The sequence below is a fragment of the Primulina tabacum genome, chromosome 7 (assembly GCF_025594145.1).
Source record: "Primulina tabacum isolate GXHZ01 chromosome 7, ASM2559414v2, whole genome shotgun sequence".
Classification (NCBI taxonomy): Eukaryota; Viridiplantae; Streptophyta; class Magnoliopsida; order Lamiales; family Gesneriaceae; genus Primulina; species Primulina tabacum.
The window spans coordinates 15,253,475-15,276,574 of record NC_134556.1 but is presented as its reverse complement, the minus strand read 5'-3'; the positions used below and the strand labels follow the sequence as shown (position 1 = coordinate 15,276,574).

The window sequence follows — 23,100 nt, the reverse complement described above, 5'->3', positions numbered from 1 at the left end:
AAGACAACAGCCGGATAACTCCGGTGAGAATAAATCTCAGTATAAACAATGTGTACATGCCATGGTATAATAAAGAATGAAACATATATCACTACATGTATGATAATCTGACAATGCGAATCAATATCAAACTGTAAATAAAACATGAATTGTAATCGACGAAACATAATTTATACAATCTGTGATTCAACTCATGACTCGGCATCTCAGACTCGACTCATCTCTCATCTAATCTAGGGATCCCGGTGAATAAGAACGTAACAGGTCTCCCACCTACTACTACCGGTCGCGGTGGCGGTACGTTCTTATTTCTGGACTTTGGTCTAGTCTATATCGAATAATCTGTAATAAGGATGCTATCTGTATCTGAAGCATCTCGATATACCAAACGTCCAGTGTCTTGGCATGTCTGTCCAAGACTAACCCTATTCTGACAATGTGCAATGGCCAGTGACTCATCTGTCATAGTCTAGCCCCTCTGTCAGTGACTCTCACTCAATAGCTCTCTGCTTTCTACTTTCTAATTCAATAGAATAAACATAATCATTAAAACACAAAGGTATAAAAACAATACCACACAAGTATGTGGTTTAGGGAAACTCGAGTTAAATCTAACTCAAGTCGATCTCCCAGTTAACATCGATTTATACCTTTCTCTTCTCGATCTGACGAAGTCGAAGTTTCGGGTTCAAATCCGTCCATTCCCAATCTAGCAATGACAATCGAATATGTATAATATCAGTGAACAACTCAATTCAATACCTGTTCTGATCAATACTCAAAGCAACACATAATCTGATCAATGTCAATAACATAACAGTACAATCTCAATCAATACTGAATCTGATCAATATCAATCTACTGATTTGACGGCATAACGGCGTAGTTTCTCGATACCAATCAACTCAAATATCAATACTCAATAGCAATACTCATAATTCTTATCAACATCAACCCATAAGACTGAATTCTGCACCATCTCAACTCAATATATGCTGGAAAATCATAACAATCACATATGGTATCATTTTCTTGATCCGTTTACGTTTCTACGATGTCCATGATTTCAAGAACACATAATTACAAGCATATCAGAATTTCCCCAACATGTAAACTTCGAAACATGCTAAAAAGTAATAAAATGTATACCCTTTCGAAGTCCTTGATGAGAGAAGCAAGAATCTAGCCTCGGATTGAAAATCGGATGAATATATCTTGCACAAATCAATTTCTAAAAGAATGAAGCATGAAGGAATTCTTGAGGGTCTCTCTCGGTTCTTGCTTGGAGGATGCTGAAGAATGACAGCAATACAAAGTTTATATATCATATGCCATGTGTCAACATAATACTTCAAGGTGGATTTCTCGCACAGAGCACTGCGGGTGCGCTCCTTCCAGACCGCGGGTGCGCTATGCTCATGGCATTCCATCCAGATTTCAAAAAGAGACAACCGCGGGTGCGGTACCTTTTTACACCGCGGGTGCGGTATGTTTTGCTGTGCAGGTGCGGTCTATACCTCATGCAACACTTCATAATTTCATTTGATCAACCTACAATCTTGGGCATTACACTTGATATTGGGAGTTAAATTTGCTGCAAAAAACGAGAGTGAGTGCAAGTGAGAATTAGGGATTTAGGAAAAAAAATTTCAGAATGAGAAATGGGAAGGGGGAAGCCGAATTTATGTTCAGGCGCGCTCGGGCGGTAAAAAATTACCGCTCGTGCGCCAATCTCTCTTGAAATTTCATCCTGTCAGAGGTGTTCGCGCTCGAGCGGTAAATGTTTACCGCTTGGTCGCGAACCTTCGCCCAATTTTTTTTATTTTTTTTCTTTCTTTTAAAAATATATATATATACCGCTGTCAAGATAAAAATATATATATATATACCGCTGTCTTTTTAAAAAAAACTAGAGATAAAAACAAAACAAAAAACAAACGAACAATTAATTAACTTAGTTGATGAATTAAAATAATGAAATCGAATTAAGTAGAAGATAAGGGGAAGAGAAGTAGTTCTCAATTTATAGTCGAGAACTTGACTGTCTATCAAAGTCAGTTCGGGCTGTCTTGGAACCGGGTGTTTCCATGTTGTGGCTCAACTGTGCCACCCATGTAGTGCTTCAGTCGCTGGGCATTGACCGTAAATGTCTCATCTTTTCCATCTTGTAATTCTACAGCTCCCGATGGGTAAACTTTAGAAATCACGAATGGACGAGACCATTGCGACTTCAATTTTCCGGGAAACAGTCGCAACCGGGAGTTGTAGAGTAGGACATTTTCGCCTTCTTTGAATTCCCTTTCGATGATTCGCCTTTCATGAGCCCTCTTTGTCTTTTTCTTGTATGACAATGCGAGATCATATGCCAGATTCCGGAATTCCTCCAACTGATCCAATTGAAGCAGACATCGTTCACCTGCATCAGTAAAGTTAAAGTTTAGTGCTTTTGTTGCCCAATATGCCCGATGCTCTAATTCTACAGGTAGATGACATGCTTTACCAAACAATAACCTATATGTTGTAGTGCCTATAGGTGTTTTGAAAGCAGTCATATATGCCCAAAGAGCATCATCTAACCTCACTGACCAGTCTTTCCAACTGACACCTACCACTTTTTTCAAAATCGCTTGATCTCTCGGTTCGACACTTTCACTTGACCACTCGTCTGGGGGTGATAGGGGGTAGAAATCTTATGTGTGACACCTTATTTGCCCAAAAGTTTTATTAAAAAGTTTATTGCAAAAATGGGTTCCACCATCACTAATGATTGCTTGTGGTATCCCAAACCTATTAAAAATATTTTTCTTTAGAAATTTCAGGACCACTTGAGCATCATTAGTGGCATATACTTCTGCCTCTACCCACTTAGACACATAGTCAACCGCCACCAAAATATACTTTTTCGTGAACGAACTAGAAAACGGTCCCATGAAGTCTATCCCCCACACATCAAAAACCTCACACTCGAAAATATTATTTAATGGCATTTCATGACGGTTAGAGATGTTACCTGTCCGATGGAATTTATCACAGGTAAGCACATAAGAACGAGCATCTTTAAACAGAGTTGGCCAACAGAAGCCACATTCAAGTACCTTAGATTCCGTCCTTGTTGGTCCAAAATGACCACCTACATCAAGGTCATGGAAACAGTTGAGAATTTGACCAAACTCCTCCTCTGCAACATACCTTCTTATCATGGAATCTGCACAAATCTTAAAAAAAAATGGTTCCTCCCAAAATTAAAGTTTCGCGTCAGAGAAGAATTTCTTATGTTGGTGAAACGACAGATTTGGTGGTGGTCTGCTTGTGACAAGAAAGTTAGCAAAATTTGCATACCAAGGACAGTGTTTCACCTCAAATAGCTGCTCATCAGGAAACCAATCATTAATAACATGATCGACACAGTCATTACTGATAAATTCTAATCTAGACAAGTGATCTGCTACCACATTCTCAACACCCTTCTTATCTTTTATTTCTAAATCAAATTCTTGTAACAATAAAATCCACCGAAGTAGGTGTGGCTTTGCATCTTTCCTGGCAATTAGATATTTAAGGGCAGAGTGATCCGTAAACACAATTACTTTCGACAGAACAAGGTATGAATCGAATTTGTCAAGTGAAAATACTACTGCAAGTAACTCTTTTTCAGTGGTTGCATAATTTAACTGTGCTTCATCTAGAGTCTTACTTGCATAGTATATAGTGTTAAATACCTTGTTCTGCCTTTGGCCGAGGACAGCACTGACCGCAGTATCATTGGCATCGCACATGACCTCGAAGGGTAGATACCAATCTGGTGCCACCAAGACAGGAGCCGTCACCAAGCGCTCCTTCAACTCCTCATATGCCTGCAGACAGTCAGAATTAAACGCAAATGGCACATCTTTCATAAGTAAAGAAGATAGAGGCTTGGCAATTCTAGAAAAATCTTTGATAAAATGCCGATAAAAACCGGCGTGGCCTAGAAAACTTCTAACTCCCTTTATTGAAGCTAGTGGTGGTAGGTTCTTGATGACTTTACTTTAGCTTTTTCTACCTCAATCCCTTGTTCCGAAATCTTGTGCCCTAGGACAATTCCCTCTTGTACCATGATGTGGCACTTCTACCAATTAAGCACCAGGTTCGTCTCCTCGCACCTTCTCAACACGGAGCTCAGATTCTGCAAACACTCATCAAACGTTGCACCAAAGATAAAAAAGTCATCCATAAATATTTCAAGAAAAGTTTCAATCATATCAAGGAATATAGCAGTCATGCAGCGCTGAAATGTAGAAGAGGCATTACAAAGACCAAAAAAAATACAGTGAAAAGCAAATGTTCCATAAGGACAAGTGAAACTGGTTTTCTCTTTGTCCTCAGGTGCAATAGTGATTTGATTATACCTCGAATACCCATCTAGAAAACAGTAAAACTTATGCCCCGCTAGTCTCTCCAATATCTGATCAATAAAGAGAAGGGGAAAGTGGTCCTTACGGGTGGTATCATTCAACTTCCTATAGTCAATACATACTCTCCATCCCGTAACAGTCCTCGTGGAAATAAGTTCATTTTTTTCATTAGTGATCACCGTAATCCCACGTTTCTTAGGCACACATTTAACATGACTTACCCATGCACTATCTAAATAGGATAGATAATACATGCATCAAGAAGCTTAATAGTTTCAGCATTCACTACCTCTTGCTTCTTTGGATTGAGTCGTCTTTGAGGTTGCACGAGGGGTGAGTTGAAACGTCTGCTTATTCGTTTTCTTAAAAAGTACTAGAAATTTTTTTTTAAAATCCTCACACTTTCGGTTATACATCCACATATTCATAAAATACCTTTGCACCTTTTTTTTTCTTTAAATAAACACCCAACTACTATTTGAAAATGAAAAAAGAAATAGTCAAGATAATAAATCGTAAAGCGTTTTACCAAGCCTAAAAAGCAATAAATATTTAAAAAGTGTAGTCCATACTACCTCTCAAAAATCTCTCAAAAGCATAAAGTAAAATGTCGTAAAAATCTTTAACTTAAAGTCATAAACTTTTATGCGGAAATAGAAACGCTAGTCCTCGGGTTATGTGCACCGACAGTCCAGCAAGTCACTCGTCAAGAGCTCCAATATCATAGTTATTTATTTCATCTGCATCAACACACCTAGTAAGTCTAAAGACTCGACACGTCCTATCTTTGACAACAAGTAATACGTAATACAGTTAACATATAACGGTGAAAAATACTTGTACTTAAAATATCATTTTCATGAGGATGCATAAACTTAAACTTAAATATTTTCGGAAACATTTTCATGATGCATAAAAACATTTTCAAAAGACATAATCATATCACTTAAACATATTCATATTCAAATCCATATTCGTATTCATATTCATGTTCGTGTTCATGTTCGTGTTTGTTGAATTCAGATCGTGATTGTGACTCGTATTCTTAAACGTATTGGGCGATCGATCCATCTAAAGAAAACCACAGTACTGGACAGCGGGGGACACCAGCAACACTCTCACCGGACAACTGGGCCCTGGCCAACGTATTAACATATTCGTATTCGTATCTGTATCCAAGGAAACACGATCGTCGGGCTCCCACTAGGACCATAACCCTCACAATATTTCCAACATATTCAGTAGTCACAATCCCTTCATATCCTTCAACATGTCGTATTTCCATCACTTATAAAAATATGCATATAATATCATTTTTATTTTGAAACCAAGCATGCAACATATCTTTTAACTGACCAATTTAAATCATAAAAATCATAGACGTTTAAAAAACATCATAATTTAACATATAAAAATTCATAAACGTGTCACATATTCATATTAACATATAAAACAGCAAATAGGGCATTGCCATGACGTTTACTAATTTTGCGGTGTAAAAAGACCGTTTTACCCCTGGACGTGACATTTTTCGTTTTTGCCTTTTTCTAGATTTTCTTGACTCTAACATGTCCCAAATAATTAATTTAGCCTAAATTAAAATTCCCATAATTTTCTTTAGCTTAAAAACTAGGCTTTTTAATTATTTCGCAAATTGACGTTTTGAAGGTGTTTTAATTCCGAAAAATCCCAAACTTTAATATAAAATTCCTAAATTTTAAATTTAGTCTTTTTATAATATTTTAGCCCTTATGAACCGTGACTCGACCCCCGTGAGCCGTTTTCCAATTTAATTTAGTGTTTAAAACCCTTAATTGACCCTTGAAGGTTCAACCCGAGCCATCTTTCGATTTTATCAAGCCACCCCCAAACCATAATGAACCAGACCATTACCAACCCACTTAGGTACCCTACTGAACCATAAGAACCCACGGAAAACCCCCAAACATAAAAACCCAAGTCCCCCAAGTCCCACCATGTGCTGGCCGAGAACTGCATAGGTATGACCCTCACGTTTTGGTACCTAGGACTCTAACCCATGGCTTGGCTCTCTAACCAGCCACTCCAGCACTCGCCTAGGACCCTTAGGACGCACCCTGACCCAGCCCTTGAACCCCAGGCCAAGCCTCATAGCCCCCACGCAAGCACTGAACCTGCGCGCCTCACATGCACTCTCGGGTAGGAGCCCATAGTGGGTAGGACTCCTCCCAGTCCCCTTAGTTCGAACCCTGGCATGATTAAGACCCTACCCTTGACTCACTCGTGACCCTGGCCAACCCCTGGAACGAGCCAACCAAGCCCTGGCCTTCCAACATGAAACCCGAACTCCATGACAGTTTGCACAGGAAAGTGGTTCTCCTTTTTTTCTCGATTCGGTGCAGCGTGTGTGCGTATGGTTTGGTGTCCAAATTCACGTGAGAGCATGATGGTCTGATCCTATATCATGGCAGTCCCTTATTCCATATAAATACATGTTATTGGCAAACAAACCTCATGTTTTAGAACCCATATACATGAAATTTCGAAAATAATGCAAAGTGCCACCTGAATTTCGTATTTTTCATGCACAAAAATATAATATGGTGTGATGATGTTTTAGAAGGGAAGAGTAGGCGTGCCTTTGCGAGATTTACGCACGAAAAACCGTTGGCGATGACGAAGAACGGAGCAAGACCTTTGGCTTGAATCACCTTGGAAAATTCCCAAAAATTTCTTCAATTACTAAGCAAGTGTGTGCCGTGTAGTCTAGGTAGAATTTCAGAATTGTGGGCGTGAGTTTTCAATGGGAGTTGTAGGGTTTTGGGTTGCTAATCATATATTATATACTAATTAAACACTAACAAGGTTTTTAGGCCTATTAAGCCATCAATTAGGCCCATTAGTTTAATTAAGATTTAAATAAAATATTAAAATAGTTTTTGGTAAAATAGTTTGTAGATTAAATAGCCGGGTTGCTAAAAAGTTCGCATTTTTGATGAAAAACCAACACCGATAAAATTTTCGTCTCGGCGTATTAAATCATTTCAAAACCCTATATTTTCAAAAATAAGAAAAACCCACAATCATATTTTAAATAATTTAAAATAATTATTTAATAAAAACATTTTCTATTTTTCAGCCATCGGTCTCCGTTCGTCGATCGCAACTCGAATAACTTTTTTAAAAATACATTTTAATGCAACCATGTAGAAAAGTATATTTTAAACATGCAAATATGCACAACATAATTAAATAATGCAATTAAAATATTTAATTAAAATACAAAAGAATTTAATAATTGCATGCATGTGGTTTGCGTGGACCTTTAAATTTCCGGGGCGTTACAATCTTCCCCCCTTAAATTGAATTTCGTCCTCGAAATTCGTTTATCCTTAATAACCCAAAGTTTAGATTCAGTTCTAATATCCCAAAAAGCCACGCTTCCGCTGCGCTACTCTGATCAAACTTAAGTTTTAGAATGTCCTTACGTTTCCTTGATCCCAATTAAAATTTTCCTTCTAAATCCTTATTTTCAAATCGCAACTTAAAAAGACCCATAATGACTAAGCGCTATGTTATTTTTACCTTTTCGACTTTTCTTAACATTCCTAATATAAAATATGGATGACCATACTTATCGTATATTACTTTCCTTAATTTATACCCAAAATGTTCGTCGGCTTATCATATTTCAATCTTAAAATCCCAAACGCATCTGTTAACGCTTAGATTTTTCAAGCCTAATATCGATTCATCCTAAAAAATCCTTGATTAACATTTCTTATAACGTTATAACCCAAGATATCCCAAGGTTCTAAATATTCTTAAAAGTCTAAATCCTCAAAATTCTTATCGTTTAAACCATTTAATTATCGCTTAATGCTAAACTAGTCCCCAAATTCCCTAATATTCGCAAGATAAATTCTTAATTTCCTCAAAAATCATCCTAACTGCTCCTTAATTTCAAAAATCCTACAGTTAACCATAATTTCTCGGTATTCTAATTTTCTTCTACAGTTTCCCATAACATAAATTTTGATAAATTAAACTTATTTACCCAAAAATCAATTCCTATAACCAATTTTACCTTTCATCAAACTTAAAAATCTCAATTTATACATTTTCTTACTTCCAAAGATAAGCGCAGTCTTCGAATAATTATTTCTTATGTCTAATTCCCAAAAATTAATTCAAGTAGTAACCACAAATCATAAATATTTTCTTAAAGAATCTATGTGTCCCAAAAGAGTTCATAATATTCACGATTAACTTATAGCCCAAAAAGTAGAATGTCAATTCTAATACCCAAAAATCAACATAGTCCAATTCCACCACAAAGCCAACATGCGTTGAATTCAAATAATTTTTTATTTCATATCGTATCACGTATAAAAATTTCAAAGCACATAAATCATATATTATCATAAAGCTATTAAACATGTGACGTAAATATATAATTCATGTACTTATGCAGATAAAATCATAAAATCATATAAAGCATGTAAACTTACAAATTTGAGGCTTGACGACTAAGCTTCCCAGCACTGATGGTGGCACAACCCTTTACAGGACCTTTGCTCTGATACCAACCGAAACGTCAGCTTATTCATTTTCTTAAAAAGTACTATAAATTTTTTTTTTAAATCCTCACACTTTCGGTTATACATCCACATATTCATAAAAAAATAAACACCCAACTCCTATTTGAAAATGCAAAAAGAAATAGTCAAGACAATAAATCATAAAGCGTTTTAACAAGCCTAAAAAGCAATAAATATTTGAAAAGTGTAGCCCATACTACCTCTCAAAAATCTCTCAAAAGCATAAAGTAAAATGTCGTAAAAATCTTTAACTTAAAGTCATAAACTTTTATGCGGAAATAGAAGCGCTAGTCCTCGGGTTATGTGCACCGACAGTCCAGCAAGTCACTCGTCAAGACCTCCAATATCATAGTTATTTATTTCACCTGCGTCAACAAACCTAGTGAGTCTAAATACTCAACACGTCCTATCTTTGATAACAAGTAATACGTAATACAGTTAACATATAACGGTGAAAAATACTTGTACTTAAAATATCATTTTCATGAGAATGCATAAACTTAAACTTAAATATTTTCGTAAACATTTTCATGATGCATAAAAACATTTTCAAAAGACATAATCATATCACTTAAACATATTCATATTCAAATCTATATTCGTATTCATATTCATGTTCGTGTTCATGTTCGTGTTTGTTGAATTCAGATCGTGATTGTGACTCGTATTCTTAAACGTATTGGGCGATGGATCCAACTAAAAAAACCACATTACTGGGCGGCGGGGGACACCAGCAACACTCTCACCGGTCAACTGGGCCCTGGCCAACGTATTAACATATTCGTATTCGTATCCGTATCCAAGGAAACACGATCGTCGGGCTCTCACTGGGACCATAACCCTCACGATATTTCCAACATATTCAGTAGTCACAATCCCTTCACATCCTTCAACATGTCGTATTTCCATCACTTATAAAAATATGCATATAATATCATTTTTATTTTGAAACCAAGCATGCAACATATCTTTTAACTGACCAATTTAAATCATAAAAATCATAGACGTTTAAAAAACATCATAATTTAACATATAAAAATTCATAAACGTGTCACATATTCATATTAACATATAAAACAGCAAATAGGGCATTGCCATGACGTTTACTAATTTTGCGGTGTAAAAAGACCGTTTTACCCCTGGACGTGACATTTTTCGTTTTTGCCTTTTTCTGGATTTTCTTGACTCTAATATGTCCCAAATAATTAATTTAGCCTAAATTAAAATTCCCATAATTTTCTTTAGCTTAAAAACTAGGCTTTTTAATTATTTCGCAAATTGACGTTTTGAAGGTGTTTTAATTCCGAAAAATCCCAAACTTTAATTTAAAATTCCTAAATTTTAAATTTAGTCTTTTTATAATATATTAGCCCTTATGGACCGTGACTCGACCCCCGTGAGCCGTTTTCCAATTTAATTTAGTGGTTAAAACCCTTAATTGACCCTTGAAGGTTCAACCCGAGCCATCTTTCGATTTTATCGAGCCACCCCCAAACCATAATGAACCAGACCATTACCAACCCACTTAGGTACCCTACTGAACCATAAGAACCCACGGAAAACCCCCAAACATAAAAACCCAAGTCCCCCAAGTCCCACCATGTGCTGGCCGAGAACTGCATAGGTATGACCCTCACGTTTTGGTGCCTAGGACTCTAACCCATGGCTTGGCTCTCTAACTAGCCACTCCAGCACTCGCCTAGGACCCTTAGGACGCACCCTGACCCAGCCCTTGAACCCCAGGCCAACCCCCATAGCCCCCACGCAAGCACTGAACCTGCGCGCCTCACATGCACTCTCGGGTAGGAGCCCATAGTGGGTAGGACTCCTCCCAGTCCCCTTAGTTCGAACCCTGGCATGATTAAGACCCTACCCTTGACTCCCTCGTGACCCTGGCCAACCCCTGGAACGAGCCAACCAAGCCCTGGCCTTCCAACATGAAACCCGAACTCCATGACAGTTTGCACAGGAAAGTGCTTCTCCTTTTTTTTCTCGATTCGGTGCAGCGTGTGTGCGTATGGTTTGGTGTCCAAATTCACGTGAGAGCATGATGGTCTGATCCTATATCATAGCAGTCCCTTATTCCATATAAATACATGTTATTGGCAAACAAAACTCATGTTTTAGAACCCATATACATGAAATTTCGAAAATAATGCAAAGTGCAACCTGAATTTCGTATTTTTCATGCACAAAAATATAATATGGTGTGATGATGTTTTAGAAGGGAAGAGTAGGCATGCCTTTGCGAGATTTACGCACGAAAAACCGTTGACGATGACGAAGAACGGAGCAAGACCTTTGGCTTGAATCACCTTGGCAAATTCTCAAAAATGTCTTCAATTACTAAGCAAGTGTGTGCCGTGTAGTCTAGGTAGGATTTCAGAATTGTGGGCGTGAGTTTTCAATGGGAGTTGTAGGGTTTTGGGGTGCTAATCATATATTATATACTAATTAAACACTAACAAGGCTTTTAGGCCTATTAAGCCATCAATTAGGCCCATTAGTTTAATTAAGATTTAAATAAAATATTAAAATAGTTTTTGGTAAAATAGTTTGTAGATTAAATAGCCGGGTTGTTAAAAAGTTCGCATTTTTGATGAAAAACCAACACCGATAAAATTTTCGTCCCGGCGTATTAAATCATCTCAAAACCCCATATTTTCAAAAATAAAAAAAACCCACAATCATATTTTAAATAATTGAAAATAATTATTTAATAAAAACGTTTTGTATTTTTTAGCCATCGGTCTCCGTTCGTCGATCGCAACTCGAATAACATTTTTAAAAATACATTTTAATGCAACCATGTAGAAAAGTATATTTTAAACATGCAAATATGCACAACTAATTAAATAATACAATTAAAACATTTAATTAAAATACAAAAGAATTTAATAATTGCATGCATTTGGTTTGCGTGGACCTTTAAATTTCCGGGGCGTTACATGAGTACTTTTCTTCCATCAAGATTTTGTGCATGCAGATTGATGGACTTATTCCCTTGATGTCTCCCACCTTCCAGGCAAATGCATTTTTGTGCGCTTTGAGAACTTGCAACAATTTTTCCTCCATGCCATCTGTCAAAGCTGCAGAAATAATGACAGGTAAAAAGTGTTAATCTCACCTAGGTATACGTACTTTAGGTGTGGAGGCAGTGGCTTGAGTTCAAGCGTCGGTGGTTTCTCGATGCTTGACTTTGGAGGGGTCAAATCTTTTCGCTCTCCCAAATCCTTCAGTCTCATCCTCATTGGCTCTTTCCATGGATGATTGGTGAAACGTCTGCACTTTTTATTGTTTAAAAAGTACTAGAAATTTTTATTTTTTAAAAAAAACTTAGCTTAATTCGGCCAATCACCCATACTAAAATATTTTGCTCATTTCAAAATAAAACATTAACCCCAACTAGTATTTAAAATCAAGTGAAATAGTCATAAAGAAATGATATCTTCAAATGTTTACCAAACCTAAAAAGCAATAAATTTGAAAAGTATAGCTCATACTAAACCTCTCAAAAATCCCTCAAAAACATGAATAAATAGTCTTAAAATCTTTTAACGTAAATCATAATCATAAATCATAATTGCAGAAGAAGTATAAGCGCTGGTCCTCGGGTTGTGTGCACCTTCAGTCCAGTCAGGTAAACCATCGAAACCCCTCCCTCAAACTCACCTGCATCCATCACACCTAGTGAGTCTAAAGACTCAACACACCATAATCTTTATAACAAATAATACGTATAAAAATCACAAACAACAATGAAACATTCTTTAGGTAAAAATAACATTTTCATGACTTGCGTAACATGACCCATAACCTTTTCCTTTTCCTCAACATAACATAAAACCTTTTATCATGATCATAAACATTTTCCTTCTCTTTTATTGAATTCAGATTGTTAATTGTGACTTTCCTCAAACCTCAAAAAGTCGATGGATCCATCGACATGAAACCACAGTACTGGGTGGCGGGGGACACAAGCAACACTCTCACCGGTCAACTGAGCCCTGGCCTATCCTCATTCGAATGAAAATACGATCGTCGGGTTCCCTCTGGGGTCTTTTTCCATAAATGGGCTCCCTCTGGGGTCTTTTCCCTCACGACCTTCCCATTCTTACCCGAAATCTACATAACCTCAATAGTCACAATTATTTCACTTCCTTCAACGTTTTACAATCTCATCACTTTATAAAATCATGCATAACATATCATTTTTGTTTTTGAAATCAAGCATGAAACATATATTTTAAATGTCAACATTAAATCATAAAAAACCAATAGACATTTAAAATTCATAATTTATTCATGTAAAATTTCATAAAAATTTAAAAATAATCATAATATCATAACAATAGCATTTAGAGCACTGTCATGACCTTTACTAATTTTTGGTGTAAAAAGACCGTTTTACCCATAGACGTAAAATTTCATGTTTTTGACATTTTCTTGACTTTATTGACTCTAAAATGTACCAAATAATTATTTAAGCATAACTTAATTTTCTTATAATTTTATTTAGCTTAAATATTAAACTTTTTAATTTATCTGTATTTGTTCGTTTTTACGACGTTTTAAATCCCGAAAAATTCCAAACTTTAATATAAAATTCCTAAATTAAAAACTTAGACTTTTTATATTATTTTAGCCCTCGTGAACCACAACTCGACCCCATGAGCCGTGTTTCGATTAATTTGGTCAATTAAAACCCTATCTTGACCCTCTAAGGTTGGACCCGAGCCATGGCTCGATTTCCTCGAGCCACCCTCGAGCCATGCTAGACCAAACCCTGACCAAACCCTCTGGACACCCTCCTGGAGCCCTAGGAATCCACGGACCAGCCCCCAGCCACAGAACTGAAGCTAGCCATCCCCAAGTGCTGCAGCCGAGAAGCAACCCACCTTACAGGGACTCTACGTTTTTGTATCTAGGACCCTAGCCAACGACCCAGACCCTGAACCAGCCTGTCGTGCACCCTCTTAGGACCCTAGTGAGACACCCTAGCCCAGCCCGTGACCCCTGGCTGAAACACGTCGCTTGCACGCTGCTGCACCAAGGCGTGCAGCAGCAACCCTCTCGGCTAGGACTCCTTCCCGAGCCCTGTACTCCAGTCCTAGCATGGCTAGGACTCCACCCTTGACTCATACACACCCTTAGCCAAGCCCTGGTCCAACCGAACCCAAGCCTAGCCACCTATACACTAAAACCGAGCCAACATGATCATATGACAGAAGGACCTCGCACCAGCTTGTTTCTTTTGTTTTACAGCGTGTGAGGTGTGTGTCTAGGGCCTTTTAACTTGTGTAAAATTGTCCCTTAACAATTCCCAGTCATGGCAGTCCCTTAACACCACAATATACATGTTTTGGAACATCAAACCTTAAGTTTATTACAAGCATACGCAATATTACGAAAATTATAATAAAAATATCATGCTTTTCATATGAACGATATTTAAAACGATAATACGATGTGATAGACGATAAAAGGATATGTATGGCGTGCCTTTGCTTTTTAAACGAACGAATATACGTTGACGACGAAGAACGATGACGCGAAGGACCTGGGCTTGACAACCCTTGAAGCTTCTTTCGAAATTTTCTTCAAAATAATTTGTGTATTGTCGTGTATATGGGGTGGATTTTCAGAAAAAGAGGCATGTGTTTTTGTGTGACGAATGTAGGGTTTGAGGTGATTTAAAATATTATATACTAAGTAATTCTTTAATTAAGCTTAAGCCCATTAAGCCCCCAAATTAGGCCCACTAGTGCTTGATTTGGAATTAATTAAAATATTATAATAGTTTTGTTTAATTAAATTTGTTACTTTATTAGCCGGGTTGCCAAAAAGTTCGTATTTTTGTTGAAAAACCAACACCGATAAAATTTATATCCCGGCATATAAAATCATCTCAAAACTCCTTATTTTCAAAAATAAGAAAAAGCATCACCCTTATTTAAAATAATTAAAAAAAATTAACCAATAAAAATATTTTCTATTTTTCAGCCATCGGTCTCCGTTCTTCGATTGCAACTCAAATAACCTTTAAAAAAAATATATTTTAATGCAACCATGTAGAAAAATATATTTTAAACATGTAAATATGCACAACATAATTAATTAATGTAATTGAAACATTTAATTAAAATACACATGAATTTAATAACTCGTGCATTTGGTTCGCGTGGACTTTAAAATTTTCGGGGCGTTACAGTTGGCATTAAAGTATGCCACTATTTCAGCTTTCTCTTCGTCCAAGTCATCCTCCTTCAATTTAGTTGTGAGGGTGGCTGCCAATTGGTCTTTCATAGAATCCTTCACAAAATTATATACAAGTGAATCCACAGCATCAATTCTAAAACAGTCATCCGTGTGCAGTGTGTGCTTAAGAGCATTAAACACGTCAAAAGTAATTTCTTCCTCGCCCACTCTCAATCTCAACTTCCCTTCTTGAACATCAATCAGGGACTTGCCAGTCGCAGTGAATGGTCTCCCCAAAATCAAGAGCATGTCCATGTCTTCCTCCATGTCAAGTACTACAAAATACGCAGGAAATATGAATTTGTCCACCTTTACCAGGACGTCCTCTACGACTCCTCACGGGTATTTGACAGATTTGTCTGCTAGTGGCAAGGACATCCTTGTTGGCTTAGGTTCTCTTAATCCGAGTTTCCTCAATACAGATAAAGGCATAAGATTAATACTCATACCAAGATCACACAAAACTTTATGAAAAAGGATATCACCAATCACGCAAGGAATAGAAAAACTCCCTGGATACTTAAGTTTTGGTGGGATCTTGTTTTACACCAAAGAAGAGCAATTTTCAGTTAGATTTACCGTCATATGATCCTCCAATTTTCTCTTGTTTGCTAAGATGTCCTTCAAAAATTTAGCATAGCTTGGCGTTTGCATCAGCGCATCAGCAAAGGGAATATTGATGTGCAATTTCTTGAATACTTTTAAGAACTTACCGAATTGCGCATCTAATTTCGCCTTTTTTAATGCTGCAGGAAAAGGTGGAAGGATAACAATTTTAGGTTGTGCAGTGGGTGCTGGTGTAGAGTTAGAAGACTTACCTTTTGATGACTCAGTCTGTTCATCCAGTACTTGATTTCTTTCTGTCCCTCTAGACTCTAAAATTTTTCCACTCTTCAACTCGATGGCCTTCACTTGCTCTTTTGGATTGGTCTCTGTGTTACTTGGCAAGGTGCCCGTCTCTCTACTTGCTATCATCTTAGCTAACTGTCCAATCTGATTCTCTAGCTCCTTTATCGATGCATCTTGATTTTGGAGTCTAGTTTCGGTAGATGAGATGAACTTAGACATCATCTGCTCCAAATTGGAATTTTCTTCTCTAGGAGGTTCAGATCTGTACATTGGTTGCTTCCCATATGGTTGTCCTCCTTCTGGTCGATTCTGACTGTTTTGGCCACCCCATGAGAAGTTGGGATGTTGCCTCCATCCAGGATTGTATGTGTTCGAATACGGATCATTCCTTCGACGATTTTGGACTCCCACTTGATTCACTGGTGCCCCTTTTTGCGCATAAAAGGGATTTCCATTTCGATAGTCTTTCGCAAAGTGTTCACCTCCACACTTATCATAGAATATCTCTTGATGACGCATAGCCGTGCCACCCATATTCAAGCCGTCCAATTTCCTGTTCAAGACATCAAGTTGTGCAGTAATAGCGGAAAGGTCAGTTACCTGATGAACTCCTGCATTTCTTCGCTGGTTGTCCCTTTCAGATTGAGGATGATAGCTGCTAGCAGCCATCTCCTCCAATGACTCATATCCTTCCTCAACAGTTTTTCGCAGTAGGTTTCCACAAGCAGCAACATCTATCATAGTACGATTAGGAGTGCATAAGCCATAGTAAAAAGTTTGAACGACTAACCCAATTGGCATTTCATGATGGGGACATCTTCGCAATAGATCCTTGAAACACTCCCATGCCTCATATAAAGACTCCTGCTCGAATTGAGCAAATGTGGTTATGTCTTCCTGCAGCTTCATGGCCTTAGATGGAGGAAAGTATTTAATGAGAAAGGCTTTTGCCATGTCCTCCCATGTGCTGATCGAACCTACAGGCAAACAATTTAACCATGCTTTAGCTTTGTCACATAAGGAGAAAGGAAATAAACGCAACCTAACAGCGTCATCAGAAACTCCATTAAATTTAAAAGTATCGCAAATTTCAAGGAAATCTGCGATGTGCGTGTTTGGGTCATCTACTGCAGATCCTCCAAATCGTACTGTATTCTGAATCATCTGAATTATGACTGGCTTGATTTCGAAGTGGTTTTCCGGCACAATAGGCCTCACAATGATGGGGCGTGCACCATCCAAAGAAGGCTGGGCATACTCTAGCATCGGTATACGGCGTGGCATCTCAACATGTCTGCCTTTATGGCGTTCCTCCTCATGCTCGTGCTCGTGCCTCTCCATCAGTTCCTTCAGTCTCTGCTGTTGTCTGCGGAAAGTTTTTTCAATTTCCGGGTCAAACTGCTCAAGCTCCACGTCAAGTGACTTTGGCATGAACTGGAAAAGATATCTGAAATAGAATATGGAGTGTTATCTCAAGAAAAATAAAACAATGCTAAAGAAAATAACTAAAAATAAAATTGTCAATTAATAGTTCTCGGCAACGGCGCCAAAAACTTGATCGAGCAAAACTTGCACTGTGGAATCCTTAATAAAAATATGATTTTGTATGCTCGAAAATTAATCGCAAGTGCACGATGTCAAGTAATAGTATCATGTACGCGAGTACGAGTATCGTTCCATTGAAGATTGTATTTTGAAATTATTATTTATAGTTATCAAATCTTTAGCAACGAAATTTGAATGGTTGTTTATGACTACTAAGATTAAATAAAAACTCAATGAACAAGTCAATAATTAAATGCTGAAATATAAATTTTAAACCACTTACATAGATTTTGATGAGACGAGTCTTTTCAGCGTGCTTATGTCCTCACTCACACGCACCCTGAGAAACTTTCCAGGAGGTCACTCATCCCAAAATTGCCCCAAGTCAAGCACGCTTAACTTTGGAGTTCTTATTTGATGAGCTACGAAAAGAAGATGCACCTTCGTGATATGAATAGTACCAATCAAATCTTTTAAGTCTTCTTCAACTATACAGTCCATTACATTGAACAGTCTCGGAATCCCTCTCATTCCCATGTGGGATCGGTTCATTCATGTTCCCTCCACCTAGAAGCCTGCCAGGAGCCGCTCATTGTCCGTGCAACCTCATGTCACCGGCGATCACCGCCCGCCCTCTTCGGCCCCGGGCCTCACACTACCCCTCGTTAATTAATTAATTCGTTCGATAGTGATGTATGCTTACTACAGGATTTCCTATTCAATTGAACACGCCCTCTCGAGCTATGACAAACTAATTCTCTCAGTGGAGTAATTAAATGTCTTTAAATATTTATTAAGAGTGAATCGCATATCGATCTATGAAATCCCCTAGTTTTCGCCCGACCGGACTATGACTATCGGTGGCGCGTATCCAATTTCATATGTCAATGTAAATTGTAGATCCACGGAATATTTTACTTGTTTTTATCACAAACTATTCTCTCGAATTCACTCGCAATATAAGATTATTATTAAAGTTAGCTATACTTTAATAATTATAACGAAACAGTAGCATAATCAAGAATAAACCAACAACTGAAATACGACTTAACCAAACCACTTTCGGGGTAGGATCCCCTTAAATACGAACAAATATTGTAGTTTAGCTAATAGAATTCATGGTAAGAATAAACACAACAATGTTTAAATGATAAAAACTAGATTAGAAATATTATTCGTGCCGAAAGTGCGAGGAATGATGCCCGGAAATCTTCGAATCTTCAGTCCCAAAAATTGCTCCAAGCTTTTTCTTTCCCTAGACTCCTTGGCTCTGAATGAATCTGTCAATTTTCATCCCCAATTCCTTTACATATCCTCTCCCATTCAGAAATAAGGGAAGAAATCTGATATGAATCTGGCTAGGCACCGTGTGCAAATGATTGGAAGGAGATTTAGAGAGTGTCGTTGTTTCGGACCTTCAAGATCAATAATGATGAATCAAGCATATCCAAGCAAGTTGTGGAGTTCAACAAATAGTATAATGAAGGAATCCCGAACAACTAAGCATATGAGTGCAAAATGGCCCGAGAGAAGCAGTGCAGCAGCACGCGCTAGCGCAGATGTGCAGAAGCAGCAGCACGCGCTAGCGCAGATGGGCAGAACTGTGCGCACGCCAGAAGCAGTGCAGCAGCGCGCGCTAGCGCAGAGCAGAACAGCGCGCGCGCCAGCGCCAGAAGCGGCGCGCCCGTGCTGACAGTGCGCGCGCCCGCGCCAGAAGTGGCGCTACCGCGCGCCCCGTGCTGTCCGGGTGCAGAACCATGCGCGCGGCTGCGCCAGTTCATGCGCCACCGCGCGCAGTGCCGTGTCAAATTTGCTAGACAAGTTCTTTATGACTTTTTACACTACTTTATGTTGTTTTTCTTGTATTTTATTGTCTATTTAATGCTTGTAAGGACTATGAACGATAATCATTATTGAAGATTGATAAAAATATTTTGAAGAGTTTCTCTCAAATTTGCAAGGCATCTTGCTTTGTTCAACACAAATCAAACTTATCAAAGATTGCATCTTTGTGGCGTTTGTCGATTGTTTTTCGCTCGGATTGTCAAAACAAGATCTTTGAAGGTTCGTTTGAAATTCAATTGTTTTATCGTTGATAATTGTTGCTAAGTTTTAATCGCTTAGAGGTGAATATCACAAATCATTACTTGTTTCAAAAGATTGGGACACCATAATCGATCCTTGTTTGTTATTGAGTTGAGGGTGCGATTTCGATAATCGTGTTTGCTTCTCATTCGTACGAGGATTCGCATCATTTGGTATCAGAGCTTTGGCTCATTGAACTCAAGTAAGTTATTGTTGTTGTTGTTATTTTCAGATCTGTCTAAAAATAAAAAATATATATATATCCGTTCTGTTATCAGATCTGTGTTATCCTTTTGTTTCTATTTTCAGATCTGTTTAAAATTCGTTCTGTTCTCAGATCTGTGTTAGCCTTTCGTTTCTATTGTCAAATCTTTCTATATAAGAAAAGAAAAACATAAATTTCGTTCTCTTATCAGATCTGTGTTATTCCATCGTTTCTGTTTTCAGATCTGTGTTATCCTTTGTTATGTTTTCAAATCTGTGTTATTCTATCGTTCTTTGTTTTGTGCAGTCCAAGTGAGACAGTTGCAAGTGTCCACAAGTTGAATCTTGTTAGTACAAAGTTTGAGCACATCTTAGAGAGAACTATCAAATTTGAGTGAAAACACTTGAGTGCGAGCGTTATTTCTTTGGAGTGACCGGTGAGTATTTTGTAGTGAAGAAAAAAAGAGAGACGAGTGAATTTCCATTGGAGTGATCAGTGAGGATTCGTGGTGAGAAAACTTATCTTTTATTGTTTTATACTAACCTTTTCTTGCAGGTATAATGGTTGACGATCGTCAATTTCAAACAATGTTAGAAGTGTTGGATAAAATATGGGAGAAGAAGTTTAAGCCTCTACGTGAGATGTATAGGCGGAGTGAAGAAGAGGAAATACATGATAGGCAATATGATGAGGATAGGCGACGTAGAAGATTTGGAGGGAATAGATCATTGTATTTGGATCGGGATGATGATAGGCAACATGATGAGGATAGGCGACGTAGAAGATTTGGAGGGAATAGATCATTGTATTTGGATCGGGATGATGATAGGCAACATGATGAGGATAGGCGACGTAGAAGATTTGGAGGGAATAGATCGTTGTATTTGCATCGAGATGATGATAGGGGATGTGAGGAGAGTAGTTGGTATTGCAACCAGGGAGAGAAAATCATTGCTAGTTCAAGGGAGCAGTCGAGATGTAAAGCTAGCAAATATGAATATCAAGGTACAAGTAAAATCTCAAATTCTAGTACTTTTGATATTATATGTTGTTGGTGTTTAAAATTTGGGCGTGATACTAGCCAATGTCAACGTAAGGAGCTGACAGTAGTAGAGTCGTCGGTTGAATTTAAATCTCAAGTGGAGGTTGAGATTGTTGGAGAATTTGAACATGAAGTTGCGGTTGTAGAAGAACATGAATTTGAGGTGGTGATTAATAGAGTTGAAGATGATGTTATGCCACTAGTTAGTGAGATGAATGTTGTTGAACAATATACAGTGAGGACTGAATCATTAGGTGGGGAAAAAGAAATGTGTGATTTGTCTATTAAGGAAGAGGAGAGTAGGCAAGAAGAAAATTTGTTGCTCAAAACATTTGAAGAAAAAAATATTTCATGTGTTCAATTGAATCCAAATGTTGTTCTTGAGAATCAATTGAAATTCCTTGAAATGAGTGAAAAAAATGTGATATGGTCAAAAGAATGAGTGAACAAAAGAGTGAGATGACCATAGAAAGAAAAAAAGAAGAGAATGATGAAATAAAAGAAAAGGAAAAAGAAAAAGAGGCCAAAGAAAAAGAAAAGAAAAATGAATTAAAGGCCCAAAAGAGTAAAAAGAGTGAGGTTGAGACTTATGTATTTTTGAATAAACCCTTTAAAGTACCTTTGTACAAAGTGGTTTATTGTCATTGTGATGATATAGCCGGTTCAATCCCGAGCGATGTTAATTCTTCTTTGCAGGAATCCGATGAAGTCATGATGAGGAGGCGAGATAGTGTTATTGGTGAAAGAATGCAATGGGATGATCCATATGAATTTGGAATTAAGAAAGGTGATGTAAGGTTAGTTGCCAACGCAAAAACCATGAGGTATGACTTTCGTCTTTATCTTAATTCTTCGATGTATCATTTTCCAAAGCTTGGAGAATATGTTGCAAATGTGGTGGTTAAGGGGTAAGATGTAGATTTACCTTTATTCCTTGATTGTTATGAATTTGAGACCATGAATGTATTGCATGTACCTACTCTGAATTTTGACGTCTCACGATTTACAAAGTTGATAGGGTTTGTTTACTACAAGGGTTTATATACATTAGACTTAGATTTTTGTGATGAGATAATATATTGCATTGATAGTACATGTGACGTGTCCTATTTCCGTGATTTATACTTGATTAGTGATGATTGTAAAGATTACATGGATAGTACATTTAATGTGTTCTATTTGCATGATTTATGCTTGTTTGATGGTTTTGAGATGTGCAAGGATGAACATGATTATTTCTTTATTCATGATGAATATATGTTTAAAGAGAATAAATTTGACATTCTATATTCATTGCATGAATTACGTGCTAGTGGAGCATACTGTTGCTATTTTATCATCAACATAATCCATGATTATATGTGTTGGTTGCATATGAAGAGGTATGTTAAGAGGTGTAGTGAAGGGTGCATTGGATATGGGGAAAGGGCATCTAAGATTGATTCTTATGTGTTGCATCAATTATATCTTATTCCTAGTGGACTATGATCGTACACATGTATGGATTTCACTTGTGTGTTAACTAGGTCTAAGAAGGGGAGAAATCTGATCTTTGTGATAGTTAATGATATCTTATCATTTGGTGTCACTCGTCATTTGGTGTATGTTGAGGTTGTTACATTGACAGTGAAGACAACCATGGAGTCATGGTTCAAAACATTGAAGGAGCACGTGGGCTATAGCACCTACAAACTTGAGCCTGAAGGTAAGCATGTTGGTCATATAAATTTTGTTATTACTAACTTGCTTCGTTTTTGTGTAGATAGCGAAGATTTGAGGACAAATCTTTTTGAAGAAGGGGAGTATGATATGAATCTGACTAGGCACCGTGTGCAAATGATTGGAAGGAGATTTAGAGAGTGTCGTTGTTTCGGACCTTCAAGATGAATAATGATGAATCAAGCATATCCAAGCAAGTTGGGGAGTTCAACAAATAGTATAATGAAGGAATCCCGAACAACTAAGCATATGAGTGCAAAATGGCCCGAGAAAAGCAGTGCAGCAGCACGCGCTAGCGCAGATGTGCAGAAGCAGCAGCACGCGCTAGCGCAGATGGGCAGAACTGTGCGCACGCCAGAAGCAGTGCAGCAGCGCGCGCTAGCGCAGAGCAGAACAGCGCGCGCGCCAGCGCCAGAAGCGGCG

At 37.7% G+C, this 23,100-nt stretch overlaps 1 protein-coding gene and 1 non-coding gene across 2 annotated transcripts; one reads left to right on the top strand and one right to left on the bottom strand.

Annotated features, from left to right (window-relative positions):
* Window positions 1–15,568: 15,568 nt before the first annotated feature.
* LOC142550583 (uncharacterized) lies at window positions 15,569–17,512 on the bottom strand. The gene is made up of 4 exons (XM_075659657.1): window positions 17,317–17,512; window positions 16,396–17,058; window positions 15,812–15,978; window positions 15,569–15,769 (listed from the first exon to the last, which is right to left on the bottom strand). Exons 1-4 carry the CDS (start codon window positions 17,510–17,512, stop codon window positions 15,569–15,571), a joined length of 1,227 nt encoding a protein of 408 aa, XP_075515772.1.
* On the top strand, window positions 16,881–16,986 carry LOC142552424 (small nucleolar RNA R71). Its single transcript, XR_012821756.1, has one exon. It is a non-coding gene; the product is annotated as a small nucleolar RNA R71 (small nucleolar RNA).
* Window positions 17,513–23,100: the final 5,588 nt, after the last annotated feature.

Excerpts from the sequence above, each read along its gene's own strand:
- LOC142550583 (XM_075659657.1), bottom strand. The coding sequence starts at position 17,512 with ATGCCAAAGTCACTTGACGTGGAGCTTGAGCAGTTTGACCCGGAAATT. Across the intron at positions 17,059-17,316 it reads TGCCCAGCCTTCTTTGGATG|GTTCGATCAGCACATGGGAG; the intron begins GTGCACGCCCCA and ends GTTTGCCTGTAG. Across the intron at positions 15,770-15,811 it reads AATTGGAGGATCATATGACG|ATCCCACCAAAACTTAAGTA; the intron begins GTAAATCTAACT and ends GTGTAAAACAAG.